Below are 18,649 nucleotides of genomic sequence, written 5' to 3'. Positions count from 1 at the left end.
TGGTACGCACAGCAGATAGGTCGCTGCATGCAGAGTCTAGTATGACTGATACACCGAACCCCTCGCCAGTCTACTGCTGTTGGCCGACTCCTCCCGTGTGGTGTTCCGCTAGAGTGGTGGAGAGGTGTGGGGCGAGTCCGCCATCTCCAAGAAGCATCCTGCTTCCCCAGACATCCCATCGCCGCAGCAGAAGACTAGAGGGTTTTTCTACTACATCTCAACAGCCGGTGACCGCTCCTCATCGCAGTTTGGGCCTGTATGATGATCAGCCGGTCATCATACCAGATGTACATCAAAGATTGACCGATGTCGGCACAGATCAGCATGCAGCCTGATGTACCAACGCGAGATATGCGATGATCGGCCCTGAGGGTCCCATCATTACCAACACTCAACGCAGACGCCGCGACACCCAGGGCAGCGCCGACCTCTGAGGGAAAATCAACGGTCTACTAGGACTTTCTCAACCGAGATTGTTCCAGCCGATGACCTGGACCTCTCACGATGATCAGCTGATCATCATCCCGACGCGACGCCACAAGAAACGACGGGTGACAGCTAACGACATCAGCAGAGATCACCATGCAGCCTGATGCCTCTACACTGATGTCGGACGATTTTCCGTGGACCCTCCATTAACACCGCAGATAAAGCACCGACGCGACCTTTCGCCACAGAGACCATCCCCAGAAGACATGATGCTACAAATTATGAACATCATGGAGGACCACTATATCTGCGTAGCAGGGTCCGAAGCCGCTAAGGCTCCAACGTAGACAGCACCCCAGAGGCACCCCGTCAACGTAGCAGCCAGGACGATGTCACCTTCGGCGAAGGAAGTCACGGACCACCTTGGACGGCGGACCTAGATGTACAGCCTTCGCGGAAAGGCGAAAGAACCTAGATGTACAGCCTTCGCGAAGGACTTCGGCAGGCAGGATAGATCATCACCTTATCGCGGTTTCATCCCTAGATGTGGACTCGGACCATCAGACATCACGGAAGCCTTCGCGAAGGTCATATCGTCGTTCCCGACCGGACGCAGAGGAAGCTTCGCGAAGGCATGCGCCAAAGGACACCTGAATCCAGATCATCATCATCTAGAAGGACATCGAGGGACTATACAAGAGCTTCACTAAACTATCAACGCCCCCTCACAAGTCTCCCGAAGATCAACCCATAGACAAGTTGATCATCGATATCAAGTATAAGAACTACAATCGTATATTGGTTCTGTTGAATCCATGACGAGACGTATGTTCGCTGGCCTAAATAGATCTAGAACGATCAATTAGACACTTATCACCAGACTTCGTAACACGACTTCTGAATATGATAAGATGATCCATGCGCCCTATTTGGGCAAGCGCCGATCCCACATCCTGTTAAACACAGAGGCTGTTCACGAAGCAAGCCATATATATATTTATATATATATATATATACTAATCGGCTTTTGACTCTCGACACCTTCGCCATGGTCGCGAAGGCTAAGGGGCTCCAAGTCTACTTCACCCAGAAGATCTAGAAGGGATACTTCGAGAACTTCGCGAAGTCTCCGGCGTTCACCGAGGAAGTCTCCTCCAAGGTTTCCATATACTAGCCACTCGTCATATATAGCTACTCGTCAGTCCGTTCAAGACGTCGCATAAGTTGATTATCAACTGTATGCCAGATGCCAGCCTATAAGCCTACGCCAAGATAATTGCTCAGGCTATTTACAACACAGAACGCCGCTGTATTATTAGTCAACGACATTTCATAGATCTTCACAGAAATCAACTATTCGTATAAATTGCTAATATACAATCCCGGACGACGATACGATTATCTACATGCGACCATTACGCATATCTGCAGACAATTCAATATCGAAATTGAACAGCAGCCTTGTTACAGCGAGTATAACTCTTAATCGCCAAAGTTTCTGAGAAGAAATATGTACAACAAGTTCAACGTTAATTCTACAATTATGACGATACATTCATGTATACAGTCTACAAGCTCACAACTTGCAAGTTGTTATACCCTTATATATAAGGAAGTCGGAATTATATTCAAAACTGAAATTACTTTCACGACAACCAGGAAAATAACCTACCCAGCATAAAATTACAGAGCGAGATATTTCGCTACCGGAGGTTTCACAAGGATTACCATTTACCCTCGAAACACGTGGTCACTTTCGGATAACTTCGGGAAGCTACGGTGAAGACCGACGCTTTATGCTAATATCAACGGCGACAAGAGAATTTATTCAAGGTGGGTTTTTCCCTCGCCACACCGGTGACATCACAGCCGGGTATTATACAGAATCAAAATGCCTTGTTCTGATTGGACCATGAGGACAACGACCTACACAGAGGTCGATCTCAATTCACAGTTCAAGACTTACGTCACAAGTGACAACTATATATCAGTGAACGAGCAAGCCTCATTACAGTCCAGTTAACCTGAACATTCATGATTAAACTGCCTTTCTTCAAGTTAGAGACCTCCCCTGTCAAGTTAAGACGAGGGATCGGCAGTCAGGCGATTTTTACATAAAGTTCAACGAGGACAGACACACCTGGTTGTGCACCTACATCGCCAAGGACTTCTGTGAGCTAATTACCTAGACGAAAGATACAAGTGGATCTAAATCCACAGCGTTTCAGACTACAGCTGAATTTCATCAAGCTTAATTAACACAACTAGATGGTTAGTAAACCTACTAAACTTCTGTTTGGAGAATAAACGGAAATTTCACCCAACCTGGGATATGAATATAGTGCTCCAACACCTCACAAGTGAGGTTTATGAACACGCTTGGATGACATACTTGGACCCCATGATACGATGATTCTATCAAGATGGCCAGCAAGAGCACTGTAAATTTATCTCCACCAAACCAAACAGGAGGATAAAATGCAACAGATTATTTCCTCTATCATCAACTTCTACGCAGAGTGAAGTCTCATGTACTATATCTCCATTTGGATCAGAACTGTCATACTACGTGCATATGCGGATGGACCTATTCCGACCCTCCATGAGCTTAATACTCATGATATTATAGCTTAACTTCTACAATTGTTCTACACAAATGTGATTGAAATAATGGAGGGTTTATTTCTGAAATCGATATGGTGGTTGCAAACCATTATCTGAGAGATATCACCACCGAGGACGCCTCAGGTATACACCAATTCGATCCCATGGTCCTCGCACAACAGCTGACAGTTCTCGGAGAAGATAAGTCAATCTAACAGATTTTTACTTATCTTATAACAATACTAAATAGCTTCATGCTATGTATAATTTACTTAAGTTCCTTTTATCATCACAGTACTATGATTATTACATCATACAATATATAAGTTAACAACTATACAGAGTTTGTTATTATATATATTTACCTTAAGTTATTCATATCTTAAGAGTAATACTATGGTTACATGATAAATGCATTAGCTAACAAACTCTACAGAGTTTTTGGCTATTTTATACATAGCTTAAGCTAACAAACTCTACGGAGTTTTACTATTATATAGGTAACTTAAGCTAATTATACCTTAAGCATAGTACTATACTCATATTGTTAAAATATATTGGCTAACAAACTCTAAGGAGTTTTGCTATTATATAGGTAGCTTAAGCTTATTCATATCTTAAGCTTAGTACTATGTTTATATCATATAAGTAGATTAGCTAACAAACTCTAAAGAGTTTTTTGCTATTTGGCTTAAGTATCATCATATTTCTAAGCAATATGGTTATATTATAACATGTATTAGCTAACAAACTCTACAGAGTTTTAGCTATTATATATAAACTTAAGCTTATTCATATCTTAAGCTTAGTACTATGTTTATATCATATAGGTATATTAGCTATCAAAACTCTAAAAGAGGGTTTTGCTATTATATATTTCATTAAGTTTCATCATATTTTAAGCTTTATGGTTACATTATAACATGTATTAGCTAACAAACTCTCACGGAGTTCTTGCTATTATATATGTAGCTTAAGTTTTCCTTCATAAGCTCAATACTAGGTTTATATCATAGCTAACAAACTCTAAAGGGTTGTTTCGCTTATTATACAATTAGCTTAAGTTTCATCATATCTTAAGCAGTATGTTTACATTATAAAGGTATTAGCTAACAAAACTTCGATGGAGTTTTGTTATTATATATATAGCTTAAGTTTCATCATAACTTAAGCTCAGTACTATGTTTTTAACATAAAAGTATATTAGTTAATAAACTCTAAGGAGTTTATTTTGCTATATACATTTAGCTTAAGTCTAATCTTATCTTAAGCTTAGTACTATGGTTACACTATAAACATATTAGCTAATAAACTCTACAGAGTTTTTTGGCTATTATATATGTAGCTTAAGTTAATAATATCTTAAGCACAATACTATACTCATATTGTAAAATATATTAGCTAACAAACTCTACGGAGTTTTGCTATTATATATGTAGCTTAAGTTAATTATATCTTAAGCACACTACTATACTCATATTATAAAAATATATTAGCTAACAAACTCTACAGAGTTTGGCTATTATATATGTAGCTTAAGTTAATTATAGCTTAAGCACAGTACTATACTCATATTATAAAAATATATTAGCTAACAAACTCTACAGAGTTTTTGCTATTATATATGTAGCTAAAGCTTATTCATATCTTAAGCTCAGCATTATATCTATATCATATAAGTATATTAACTAACAAACTCTAAAGAGTTTGCTATTATATAATTAGCTTAAGTTTAATCATATCTTAAGCTTAGTACTATGTTATATCTTAAAGTATTTTAGCTAACAAACTCTAAGGAGTTTATACTAGCATATTAACAAGCTTAAGTCTATTAGTCTTAAGCATTGTATTAATGTTATATATACTTTATCATAATAAGTACATGGTAATAACCTTTATATGGCAGCTGATAAGTTAGCAGCAGGAATTCATCAGTTCAGTGCCTTTATGAAGTTCCCATAGGGTTATTACAATCATCACAGTTCAAATCACTAATTATTAAAAATCCAAAGTATTAGATATTCCCACCTCCGTTCTCAGAGGCTATGCTACAAGCAAAAGAGCATGAGTCAGGATAAGGAAAATATGTAATTTTGGAGTAAAATTGATATTTTATACTTATCCTGACTCATGAGGTCAGCCCTCCCATCCTCCCTAAATAACTTTTTAATGTATTTTTAATGAAGGTTTTACATTGGCTGTATGGGATACCCCCAGTGTCGGTCTGCCATGTGGCTGCCAGAGTCTGTCCTCCAGGCTGACTTGTCAGAGGATACCTGTCCTCAGGTAGGATAACACTGTCACACCTAGTTAACAGTAGATATTGAAATGGTATGGATGAAATGTTTTCACAGTGCTCTGGTGGCATGAATAAATTTATATAAGTAATACTCACCATGATTCATTTAATGAATGGGACTAATTTAACCAATTCAAATGATTCAAAACCTATTTTTGCACCCCAATCAAACTATTTGTCGAAGGCACTCTTAGTCTGGCAGTCTAACATATGCATGGCCACCCATGAAGCTATATAATCTGCAAAGGTTGTAGAAACTTTGGTTGTGCAATCGGCAGGGATGGTAAACCAAATCACTTTGTTACTGGGTCAAGGGATTGTTTTTGATCATCAAAAAGTATGGCCACACTTTTAAAAAAAATTGCATTTCTATCTTTGTAACTGTTACAGTGTATTTCTTCCCCTTCAGTGTGGTCCGGGGCCGGTGCATCTGATCAAGTTCAAGTTTAGACGAGGATCAACACCACCCATGATACCCTCTGAGTAAGATGGCTTTTTCATTATCCCCCGCCGCGTGTTTAGCGGCGAAGCGGGGGATATAGTATTAGTACCAGTAGCATCGCTGGCTTTTTTGAGTGCACTGTGTGTACTGTCGGAAATAGTACACATGTACTGAATGACATTGTAGGCAACCTCACGTGTTTGTGAATGAATGACTTGACCCCGTTTACCCAATTTAGAGTGCGACATGATAAGTTTCAAATACCTGCAGAGTTTAATACTCTTTTAACAGTCCACTTTACAAGATACTAGTATACAAATGATTGAGCAGAAATATGACGCTTCTGAATCATTGCGTAGAAAGTAATTACTGCAAGGATCACAAAAATCATGTGTGCAAAGTTTTCACACCTGTTCCCCCTTCAAGTGGGTAGTGAATCAGTTCACGGCACGCTCCCCCCTCTCCTTTCACAAACACGTCTTTCACGCACCTCATTCTAATGTTGGTTGGACAGTGGTACCATTTTTGCATATTTCATACACTATGGCATTCATGTCAAGGCCAAAGTCAGTCTTGAAAATATTTCTGTGTTTGAACAACTAAAGAGCAAGATATCAAGAGAGGTTGACTGGTCATGTTTTTGTTAACATTTAACTTCATCTTAAACTTTCAATACTTTTTAAGTTTGATTTGATAATTTGCGGCGGGGGATTATGTCACCTTAGTGACAATGCTTGTTATGTCAGGGATGGCAGACGTCAAAATTTGCAGACTTACCATACAAGTTACAAAAAAATCTGATCTTTATTTGGAACTGAAACTTGTTTTATGGCCGTTTAGTAGTGACATTTTAGCACAACAAAAATGATTATTAATTAATTCCTTGTTATATTGCTTATGTCCTGATTGCGACTTAACCGTATTGAAGATACCCTATACATTTATCCTGTTTGTCATAAGAGCTATGATTTGAATTTTGTAGGTCCCTGTCCTGAACATGATGACTCACAAGGCTCTGTAATACATGAATGTTTTATGTCCACATAGAGATTGTAGTAGGTTAGAATTCTCAGTGTCCTATGCTTGTGTTTTTGTATGACGCAACAGATCATATGGTCAGGCTTGGTAGCTTAGATTGGTGCTCATGTTATCAGTCATTAGGCCAAATATGTCACAAATAAGGCCAACAATGATGTTACAAAACACACTGTACACACTAGAAAGCAGCATATACTCTTTCTGTGTTAAAGCAATATTAGCAGACATATATTTTGGTTTCTCTTACCAGATACACGGGTTGTATTGGTGGTTGTGATCATATGCTGACTGAAGTCCTCAATATTCAGCCCCTCGCTGCCAGAAACAACAGTAAGTGGTTATAATAATGTTCATTTTTATAATGTGCCATGCACAAAGCACTGCATTATTACAGTGAATCAGAATGTACCCCTTTTTTAAATCTCAACTCCCTGGGGAGTATACAACCCAAACTGAATGTGAGACTTTATATGGTTAACATTACCATTCCATCTTGCTTGGTACCCATGTATCAGTGGATGAACAGAGGAATATTTTAAACAAAGTCACTAGTCACTTGCACACCTTATGTGCATCATTGCCAGGCTGAAGCGCTAGGAGTGAGTGAGTGAGCATTATAATTATCTGGGGGTGATGCTAAGATTACATTAAAAAAATGCAGACTGTTTTTTTCACTTCAAATTTGCTGCACCAACCCCTTAGTTTTACGCTGCTTTTAGCAATATTCCAGTAATATCACAGCCAGCACTCACCCGTCTAACTACTCTCCATGATTAGGGACCCTTACTCTTGTTCTGCAACTTTATTAAATATATTTTGTACATTGTTGGTGAATAATGTTTGTGAGATGGAATCATGAGTTAGATCAAATACTTGTGTCATGTTGGAATCTACTGACATAATGTTATGCTATGTAAAACTATGCACTGGGACCACTGTCATGTTTATGGAGTTTCTGTGTTCTTGCAAATGTCTTACATCCAGCCCTTGTTTCTATCACTGAAACTCCTTTTCAATTGGTATTTAGTTTTGATAATGTGTGTATATTCTTTTCAGCCAGTTCTCAAGCTAACACTTCACTGCCAAGGAGAAACAGCAACATGTTTGACAGTGGTTACAGCAGCAGCAGTAACTCAAGCATCACCAGCAATAACTCACAACAACGCCGACCACAGAACAGCAACAACACACAACAAAACAGACCACGGAACACCAACTCTCCCTCTAGTAGAAGCTTCACCACAAACACAAACTCTTCCTTCAATAATAGTGCAAGGAACAATGTATCTTTCACTGGTAACCAAAGGGGAGGTAACTCTCGACCACCACTGACAACCATGCCTCAGCCCAATTCAACAGCACCTGGTGGGAGATCAGGAGATTCTGGATCTGCCATTGTGTGTAACTGTGGCACTGATGCCATGCAGCTGACTGTCAGGAAAGAGGGACCAAATACAGGTGAGATCATATTTAAACCCATTGGAGAGTGATTAGAACTGGTCCCCAGCAACCTGTGCTTGATGAACTTGATCAGGTGTGTGTTCTTATACCTTGATGGCATGGAACATTTGTCATGATGTCAATCTCTGGTTTCTCTAGCCCACACTTACTGGCCAGTATATATCTGGTGTATATATAACTGTTTACTGGCCAGTATATATAGCTGTTTACTAGTCAGTCTATATCTGGTATGTATAACTGTTTACTGTCCAGTATAACTGGTATATATAACTGTTTACTAGAAGTAGTATACACAATGGGGCTACGAGATTAGGGATTAGTTAAATGTTTAACTGTTTAAAAATTGAGCCCCTAGAGGGGGACCTGGTCCTGTAGCCCCATTGTGTATACTACTCTAGTAAATCTATATCTGGTATATATAACTGTTTAGTAGTCAATCTATATCTGGTATGTATAACTGTTTACTAGTCCATCTATATCTGATATATATAACTGTTTACTGCTAAGTATATATCCAGTATATATAACTGTTTACTGGCCAGTATATATCTGGTATATAATACTGTTTACTGACCAGTATGTATCTGGTATATATAACTGCTTACTGGTCTATATATATATATATATATGGTATATATAACTGTTTACTGGCCAGTATATATCTTGTATATATAATTGTTTAATGGCAAGTACATATCTGGTATATATAACTGTTTACTGGCCAATATATATCAGGTATATATTACTGTTTACTGGCCAATATATCTGGACTAATATGTGTGGTGTTTTGAATACACAGGTACCAAGCTTTTACTTCCAGACAATCATAAATTTGACAAATCAAAGTTTGACACAACAGTGTTTCTACTGCATCAGGTGACATCAGTCATTGTATATGTGAGACTAAATCCTGTAACATTTCTTTGAAGCTCTTCTATGACAGGCAGAATTGTATGTTCTGTCCCATAACACTGCTTGTCTGATACACTAAAATTGATCAATTGGTTTACACTTCCCAAAGAATCCAAGTGTCTCATATATATTCTTGCCACAAATGTTTGTGCGACAATCTGTCCAAAACAGATGTGACGTATTACTACATGTTGACTTACGACAGGTATCTGTGTGTGACAGGTCGTCAGTTCTACAAGTGTAGCAAACCCAGTGGGACAGGCTGTACGTTCTTCTTGTGGGCTGATGAAAACAACCAGAGATCATCAGGAAACAGGTTGGTACTTCCAGTACAAACACATGCTACCTTTACAGCATGTTGACTTGTGTGATCAACCTAGTGGAACATATACCGGGTATAGGTCGGGAAGAACTATATCTTAGATAACTATTCACTATATCTGTAGATGTTGAAAGATACATGAGTCTAAGTGTATTTCATTTTTTCCTGGCAATTCTGTGGAACAATTAATCCAATGAAACTACTGGGAGGATAGTGAGTGAGTTAGTATGGTTTTATGCCATTTTTAGCAATATTCCAGCAATATCACGACAGCAGACATCAGAAATGGGCTTCACACATTGTATCCATGTGGGGAATTGAACCTGGGTCTTCAGAGTGACGAGCAGATGCTTTGTCCATTAGGCTACTACCTAGCTGCCCCAAAACGATAAGGATAGCACAGCAGACTTTTGGCAATGGTTAGCAACTGCAGAACAGATCAGTGGGTTGAAGTCCTAATTCTGCAGAGAGGCAGTTCTTGCCCTTGAATGGTACTGTAAATCTTGACTAAATCTTGACAATAAATACCACCTATTTACAGCTGTGAATATGTTGTTTTAGCTCAAGACTTGATAACAGTTGGTCTTCCTCGCGGCCTCCAAGTTCTAATCAGTCCACTAGTTCCTGGAATCAAAGTTCAGGACATGGAGATGCTGTTGTATGTAGATGTGGGCAGACAGCAAAGTTGTAAGTTGTGTGAATATGAACGCTTCAAGATTTCATTGAATACTTTCACCTGTTATATTTCACCCAACCAATGATACTGTTGAGAGATCTTTTTACAAAAAACACAAAGATATTTCTGAAATTCTACGTTGCATAGTAATTTATATTACAACCAGCCAGAGCATGGTTTTTTGGAAATGTATTGGTGAAAAAGAACGGCCTAATTAGTTTTAACATTATGAGAGGTGCTGTTCTTGTGTCACATGATAAAAATCAGTTCATTTTCTGGAGTTATTTGTTATCCCCCGCAACCCGTTTTGCGGGGGGTATTAAAATGGACTCCGTCCGTCCGTGCGTCCGTCCGTCCGTGCACATTTGTCTTTTCCGGAGCAGAACTCTACAACCGTTCAATGTTTCTTCACCAAACTTGGCACATACATAGATCTGGTCGTGTACTGGTGCCTTTTGGTAGTTTTGGAATTCTGAATAAAATATTTTTGGCGTTTCCGCGGCAACAAGTTTGACTTAGCCTGAACTTGGTGGTAGTGCTCTTTTCCGGAGCTGAACTCTAAAACCGTTCAATGTTTCTTCACCAAACTTGGCACATAGATTGATCTGGTGGTGTACTTGTGCCTTTGGTAGTTTTGGATTTCACTGTACTCTAAAACCGTTCAATGTTTCTTCAAAGATCTGGTGGTGTACTTGGAATAAATTATTTTTGGTGGCAGTGCACTGTACTCTAAAACCGAATGTTTCTTCACCAAACTTGGCACATAGATAGATCTGGTGGTGTACTGGCGCCTTTTGGTAGTATTGTATTTCTGAATAAATTATTTTTGGCATTTCCATGGCAACAACTTTGACTAAAACTGAAATTGGTGGTAGTGCTCTTTTCCGGAGCAGAACTCTAAAACCGTTCAATGTTTCTTCACCAAACTTGGCACATACATAGATCTGGTGGTGTACTGGTGCCTTTTGGTAGTTTTGGATTTCTGAATAAAATATTTTTGGCGTTTCCGTGGCAACAGGTTTGACTTAGCCTGAAATTGGTGGTAGAGCTCTTTTCCGGAGCTGAACTTTAAAAACCTTTCAATACTCTCCTTCCACTTTTCTATATACACACCTAAATATTTGACATAATCATGAAGAGTATTTAGCCATTGCGGGGGATATTGATGACTTTGTCTTCTTGTTTGTATATGTATGATCAACAATTTCTGTTTCCCTTCAGTCTCACTGTACAGAAGGAAGGCCCAAACAAAGGGAGACAATTCCATGGTTGCCCCAAACCCAGAGACCAGGGTTGTAACTTCTTCCAGTGGGCCGATGACGTGGGTAGTGGTGGAGGAGGAGGAGGAGGAGGTAGGAATACATTGGTGGCTCAAATATGCCTCTGTAAAGGAAAGATAAATGTTTTAAATACCAGATTATTCTTGCAGATCATTCGCATATCTCTGCACATTTGGGGGCATTGATGATACTATGGTGCAAGGGACTGGGTTCTGCTGTGTAGAGCTCATTCACCTAATTTGGGGCTGTGAATTTCATTACGCACATGCACACGCTCACGTAACATCCATTACATATATTCCGGCACCCTCACTACACAAAATAAAGTTCAATGATGGGTTCCTTGACACCATTCCTTGGTCGTGGACTTTTACAAATCTCATGCTTTGAGATTTTGTTAAATCTTCTGATCAAGGACACTTAACAATTAGGACCAGTAGTGACATTTTTTTATGGACTACCACATTTACTGTTAGGTAGATGGCAATTCTGCATCAGAGACCTTCATTGTGGACTATAGTCCTTTTGACTCAAAAGCGGACCGATGAATTGCAGTCTAACTCGAAAACTAATAAACATATAATACTCAATGAACGCTGATCATAATCAAAACATCAGACCAACTCAGTGAGGTTTTTGCAGAATGTATGTCCTAAAAATAAAAAAGTTGTTTAACAAACTATCATTAAAATATTGACACAGTTCACTATTTGTTACGAGGGAGGAGTGCATGGAAAAGGGACAGCCAGGTGTTCGAGAACGGATGGAGAAGGCACAGCACGGGTTAATGAATCAATAACTTTGTCGGTACTTGTGCACGTGCTTCTCTAACACCTGGATGTCCCTTGCTCTGCACTCCTCCCTCGTAACAAAAAGTGAACTGTGTCAAAATTTTAATGATAGTTTGTTAAACAACTTTTTTAATTTTAGGACATAAATTCTGCAAACAAATCACAGAGTTGGTCTGATGTTTTGATTATGATGAGTGTTTCATTGGGTATTATATGTTTATTAGTTTTCGAGTAAGATTGCAATTCATCGGTCCGCTTTTGAGCCAAACGGTCTATAGTGACACTAAACATCATTTCCTAGCCCATGGCCTGTTCCATAGGAGCTCGGGGCGGTGAGTAACCCAGTGGTTAAAGCGTTCGCTCATCACGCAGAAGACCCGGGTTCGATTCCCCACATGGGCACAATGTGTGAAGCCCATTTCTGGTGTCCCCCACCGTGATATTGCTGGAATAGTGCTAAAAGCGGCGTAAAACTAAACTCACTCACTCACTCCATAGGAGCTCACTTATTATGTCAGCATACCATGACATAACTTAATACTGTTCAAAGCTGTGTTGGAACATGACATCTTCATGTAAACAGTTGGTGGCTAAGCAAGCATTCATGAGTTAAATGGAGCACTAACTCACTATGGAAATGTAAACTGTTACACATTGTGTCATTAGATAAAGCCTGTATAATGTTGTAGGTGGGGGTGGAGGTGGAGGTGGATGGAGTGGTCCGAGTGGTGGCTATGGAGGAGGAGGAGGGAGGAAGAGAGCTGCTTCTGGAGAAGTTGGAGGTCCTTTAGGGAAGAAGAGAAAGTGCGGGTTGTGTGGAGTAGAAGGTGAGCACACTCTACAGCATGTTTATTAGCAGGGAGCTGTGTGGGTGAGAAGTAGAGACTTTCATTAGGTTTTGTTAAAGGTGAAGGTCATAATATATTCTGTATTCTGTTTCAATGGGACTTTTGATTTATGTAATCTTAATAATGGATTAGTACTGATTTTTAGCAAATGAAAACATTTACATGAGTGATGTGAGTTTACTTCATTTCTGAACATTGCATAAAAAACAATCAATATGAATGGCAACAGTTCACAGTCAGACATATCAGCCACTCTGTTCAAACACCTGAAAGTATGAAAATAAATTCAGTTCAGTGAAAAGGAGTGATCAGGCACTTTGGTTGTGCATGTATCCGAATGTACACTGAATGTACTAACATGGGTGTTTATATTTCAGGTCACACAAAACGAACATGCCCTCACAAAGACCCTGGTTGATGTGCACCAAGAACAGCTTTTGTATATTGTGTACATGTTGCTGATATGTATCTAACAGTGTATATAGTGTATAGATCTGTCGGACTGGCATGGAATAAACTTCATGTTTTGGCTGAAACAGTTGAGTTCATTAGTGAGTGAATGTTGTTTCATCATCTAATGGAGGGTGTTATCGGTGCAATAATGCAATCTAATAAATTTTGTATCCAAATCTGATAACTATGCAAATTATGTCAATCCACGAACTACTTTCACAAATCTCCATTGCGAATCCAAAAACGTTTAACATTTTATTGATGACATCTTCGCGAGTTTACATTGTTTGTAAACAGACATGGCTGCCCCCAGTCCACACCACTCCGGCGCAGTGATGACTTAGCATAACATCACTGCAACTAATTTGCATATCACGTGACCGGACTTTTCTCTTGTTTGTAAACAAACGCGCATATTCATAATAAGAAGAGACTGGCCCTACGCAAGCTTTTTGGCGCGCTCTTCATAATGTTTTAGGGGCGGTGGGGTAGCCTAGTGGTTAAAGCGTTGGCTCGTCACGCCGAAGACCCGGGTTCCATTCCCCACATGGGCACAATGTGTTAAGCCCATTTCTGGTGTCCCCCGCCGTGATATTGCTGGAATATTGCTAAAAGCGGCGTAAAACTAAACTCAGTCAGTCAGTCATAATGTTTTACATTGTTACATATATATTCTTCCACAACTGTGACAGTAAGGTTTATGATAGTACATATATAGATATCAAACTGGTTGCATCGTTTGCTCTTCGTCGGCTTCATTGACAGCAGGTGGAGCCCTACAACCTATGTAAACAAAGGATCGCTACGCAAATCGAAATAGTTTTACATGTTTTAGGATATTTTCTGAGTGAAACTAAACCATTCTATCAAAGATGTTTAATTAGATGTGTAGACTCGTCAAATATAAAAGAGTTAAAAAATATGTACATTATATTGAATGGACGGTGCAAGATGTGACCAGTCTTCACATCTTTCTGGCCTGTGGCAGAGGTACTATGCTGGCTGGCCGCATAGAACTCTGGGTAGGAGAGTGCCCCCCATTCTCAAAATTGGTGACTCAGTAAGAATTGATGATAGAGGTTCTGGAGTCGTTACTGCAGTAATTGACTTTGGAAAACATGAAACGGAGTACTTCGTTCGAACTGAAGGTACGGATTATGAGGCACGACTGAAAGGCAATCGTGTAAGAAAGGTACCAACGAAGGATTTCGATCACAATACAGACGACGAATCGATTCCGTCAGGTATCAGAAACTGATATTGATGAGGTGATTACCCGCAATGAAAATAGAAACATGTTGTTCTTTTTAGACAGACAGATCTTATTTCACCTTGGTGTACCGCTAAGTATCCTTACGCGAATGCTCGATTCTCTTAATATAAATTCAAGTACGATTTGCTTCTTTATTAAGAGTAATTTTAAGAATGACATTATATGATAAACAGATTATTAACCGAGTGTGTTTCCATATCATCAATATCATATATTAGGAATACAAATTATGTATTATGCTCGCCAATGGCTCGCATAATACAATTTTTATTCCTAATATATGATATTAATGACACGGACACACACTTGGTAAATAATCTCTATTTATGCCATCAGCAGAAAAACTGAAAAATTTATCAGGAAGCATGTTGGTGATTCTGACCAGAATTGGGGGCGGTGGGGTAGCCTAGTGGTTAAAGCGTGCGCTCGTCATGCCGAAGACCCGGTTTTCATTCCCCACATGGGTACAATGTGTGAAACCCATTTCTGGTGTCCCCCGCCGTGATGTTGCTGGAATATTGCTAAAAGCGGCGTAAAACTAAATTCACTCACTCACTCACTGACCAGAATAGCCAATAGACTAATACCCCTACAGTGGAGGCAGAGTGATATCAAAGCCTGGGTCCAGTGAGTGTTCAGACCAGTGAGCTCTCAGCTTACATCACATGAATGGCTATGCAGTATGATGTAACCTTGCAGCTGTTTTCACTAGACATTTCTTCAATGTCAGGCAGTGGTTGAGTATTAAACCTTTTTATTATCTTACATTAAAACAACCCAACGTTGCTACATTTATTTGCTTAACGCTGCTCTCAGCCATGTTCCAAATCGTATATAGTGGTGGTCTCTAAATAATTGAGTTTGGACCATACAATCCAGTGACTGACATTATGAGCATCGATGTATACCATTGGGATAAGATGACATGTCAGTCAACCTGAGCACCATTTAGTAGCCTTGGTAACTACCAACTGCAACCCCCATCTTCATGGGCTCGAAGAGCTTCTGCAATATTTGAAATGCATATGTGACGGTAGTAGTGCAGTGACCTCAGTATAAACTACATGAAAAATAGATTCATTAGTGCTAAAACATTGGGATACCAAGCAAAGTTTAATAGGATACCGGTCTCAGAGCCATTCATCACATGTTTTATTCCCTTAAAGCCAAGAGTGAGTGAGTGAGTATGGTTTTATGCCACTTTTCCAGCAATATCCCCGTGGGGTACACCAGAAATGGGCTTCAAACATTGTACCCATGTTGGGAATCGAATACAGGTTTTCAGGGTGATGAGCGGATGCTTTAACCATTAGGCTACCCCACGTCCCCTTAAAGCCAAGAGTGAGTGAGTGAGTTCAGTTTTACACCGCAATATTCAGCAATATTCAATCTATATGGCAGCGGTCTGTAAATAATCGGAGTCTGGACCAGACAATCCAGTGATCAACAGCATGAGCATCGGTCTTCTCAATTGGGAACCAATGACATGTGTCAACCAAGTCAGCAAACCTGACCACTGGATCCGTTAGTCGCCTCTTACGACAAGCATGGCTTACTGAAGATTAATATTCTAACCTGGACCTTCAGGGGTAGCACCCTTTTACAGCGAAAATGGATGCCCTGACTGGGCCACTGGCAGCTCGTGCGCCTTCCTTGTATTGCAGAATAGTAACGATATATGTTCAGTCAATGTCTTTTTGACATGTTCGGTGTATATTATTATTCATATGCAGTATTTGTCAATGGAGTTAAATACAAACGTATCATCATGAAACTCTGCAATGTTCAGTCTAGTACCCTGTTCGCATGCACATGACTTACATATGTGAGCATATTTACATATTTACATATATGCAAATAAACACAAATGTGTAGATGTAAATTTACTATGCGTTCGCATGATAGATAAGCAATATGTACGTAAATAGGGTATGTAAATATTATTTTCATTCAAGTATTAATTCACGATTTAGTCAAAAGCTTGACGTAGTGGACATACTGCAGAGCTATCGGAGAGAAAGGTTCCCTACCAAGACATGGTGGGACGATATGATTAGACGACGACAAAGATTGGTATGACAATTTTAGAACGACTAAAGATGGATTTGAGTTGGTTCATACCAAAGTGGAAGAGTATCCCAAAAGAAATCGATGTACATCTTCCTTTAGATACAAGAAAACGGTTGCTATTGATCTGTATTGGTTTGCCCCAACTTCAGAGTACAGAATAGTTTCAAATCTATTTGCAGTTGGTAAAACAACGGTCTTTGATCGTATTAATGTTTATTCAGATCTTGAAGATGTTCTACAAGACGAGTCCGTGGTTTTCCTTAAACATGAAGATATCCGAGACGTCATTCAAGGTTTCGAGAAGAAATGGAAATTTGACAAACTGTTTCGCGAGCAATAGACGGCTGCCATAATTGGTCCACAAAAGTCCCACGGGGACTACCTGAATAGAAAAGGGTGGCACTCACTGATACTTCAAGGAATATGTGATCAGAAGAATGTGTTCAGAGGCATTAACAGTGGGTGACCTGGTGGTGTCCACGACGCAAGATTGTTTTCAAAGTTTGAGATCTTTTTGTCGAGGTGAAGAATCTTTTTAATTTGCACAGAGGTCAAGGAAGATTATGCTCACCAACAAGGAGATGTCCTGACTTCCAGTAGTTAACCTGGGAGATCTTACATCCTAAGATCATGACTTCTGAAACCATATTTTCACAGAGATATGCTTTCAGATGAACAAAGGGTTATCAATTACAGACTTATAGGTCGTGCAAGAATGCAGTTTGCCTGCAGTATCATTGCTGCCATTGCATTTTGGTAAAATGTTTGTGAAATGCATAACTAGATATGTGATGATCAGTGGGATGAGCACCAGGACGAGGGGGAACCTAGGGATCCTGGGGACGATGCTACACCCTGTCGATCAGATGATCAGTGGGATGAGCACCAGGACGAGGAGGAACCCAGGGATCCTGGGGACGATGCTACACCCTGTCGATCAGATGAGCACCAGGACGAGGAGGAACCTAGGGATCCTGGGGACGATGCTACACCCTGTCGATCAGATGATCAGTGGGATGAGCACCAGGACGAGGAGGAACCTAGGGATCCTGGGGACGATGCTACACCCTGTCGATCAGATGATCAGTGGGATGAGCACCAGGACGAGGAGGAACCCAGGGATCCTGGGACGATGCTACACCCTGTCGATCAGATGAGCACCAGGACGAGGAGGAACCCAGGGATCCTGGGGACGATGCTACACCCTGTCGATCAGATGATGAGTGGGATGAGCACCAGGACGAGGAGGAACCACCCTGTCGAGGGAGCATCCGAGGGACGGATGCTACACCCTGTCGATCAGATGATGAGTGGGATGAGCACCAGGACGAGGAGGAACCCAGGGATCCTGGGGACGATGCTACACCCTGTCGATCAGATGATCAGTGGGATGAGCACCAGGACGAGGAGGAACCTAGGGATCCTGGGGACGATGCTACACCCTGTCGATCAGATGATCAGTGGGATGAGCACCAGGACGAGGAGGAACCCAGGGATCCTGGGGACGATGCTACACCCTGTCGATCAGATGATCAGTGGGATGAGCACCAGGACGAGGGGAACCCAGGGATCCTGGGGACGATGCTACACCCTGTCGATCAGATGATGCAGTGGGATGAGCACCAGGACGAGGAGGAACCTAGGGATCCTGGGGACGATGCTACACCCTGTCGATCAGATGATCAGTGGGATGAGCACCAGGACGAGGAGGAACCCAGGGATCCTGGGGACGATGCTACACCCTGTCGATC

At 40.4% G+C, this 18,649-nt stretch overlaps 1 protein-coding gene across 1 annotated transcript in view; it reads left to right on the top strand.

Annotated features, from left to right (window-relative positions):
* The window catches only part of LOC124278021 (DNA topoisomerase 3-alpha-like), a 31,708-nt gene extending 18,070 nt beyond the window's left edge, over positions 1–13,638 (top strand). Inside the window, exons 13-21 of the mRNA XM_046713757.1 lie at positions 5,220–5,319; positions 5,742–5,815; positions 7,063–7,142; positions 7,869–8,270; positions 9,408–9,501; positions 10,069–10,194; positions 11,405–11,535; positions 12,956–13,081; positions 13,480–13,638. Coding sequence (XP_046569713.1) covers positions 5,220–5,319; positions 5,742–5,815; positions 7,063–7,142; positions 7,869–8,270; positions 9,408–9,501; positions 10,069–10,194; positions 11,405–11,535; positions 12,956–13,081; positions 13,480–13,520 — 1,174 coding nt within the window. The 3' untranslated portion in view covers positions 13,521–13,638. The remainder of the gene's footprint in view (positions 1–5,219; positions 5,320–5,741; positions 5,816–7,062; positions 7,143–7,868; positions 8,271–9,407; positions 9,502–10,068; positions 10,195–11,404; positions 11,536–12,955; positions 13,082–13,479) is intronic.
* Positions 13,639–18,649: the final 5,011 nt, after the last annotated feature.

Source organism: Haliotis rubra, unplaced genomic scaffold (assembly GCF_003918875.1).
Source record: "Haliotis rubra isolate DU_JTF1 unplaced genomic scaffold, ASM391887v1 Scf23, whole genome shotgun sequence".
Taxonomy (NCBI): domain Eukaryota; kingdom Metazoa; phylum Mollusca; class Gastropoda; order Lepetellida; family Haliotidae; genus Haliotis; species Haliotis rubra.
This window is presented reverse-complemented; position numbering and strand designations above follow the sequence as displayed.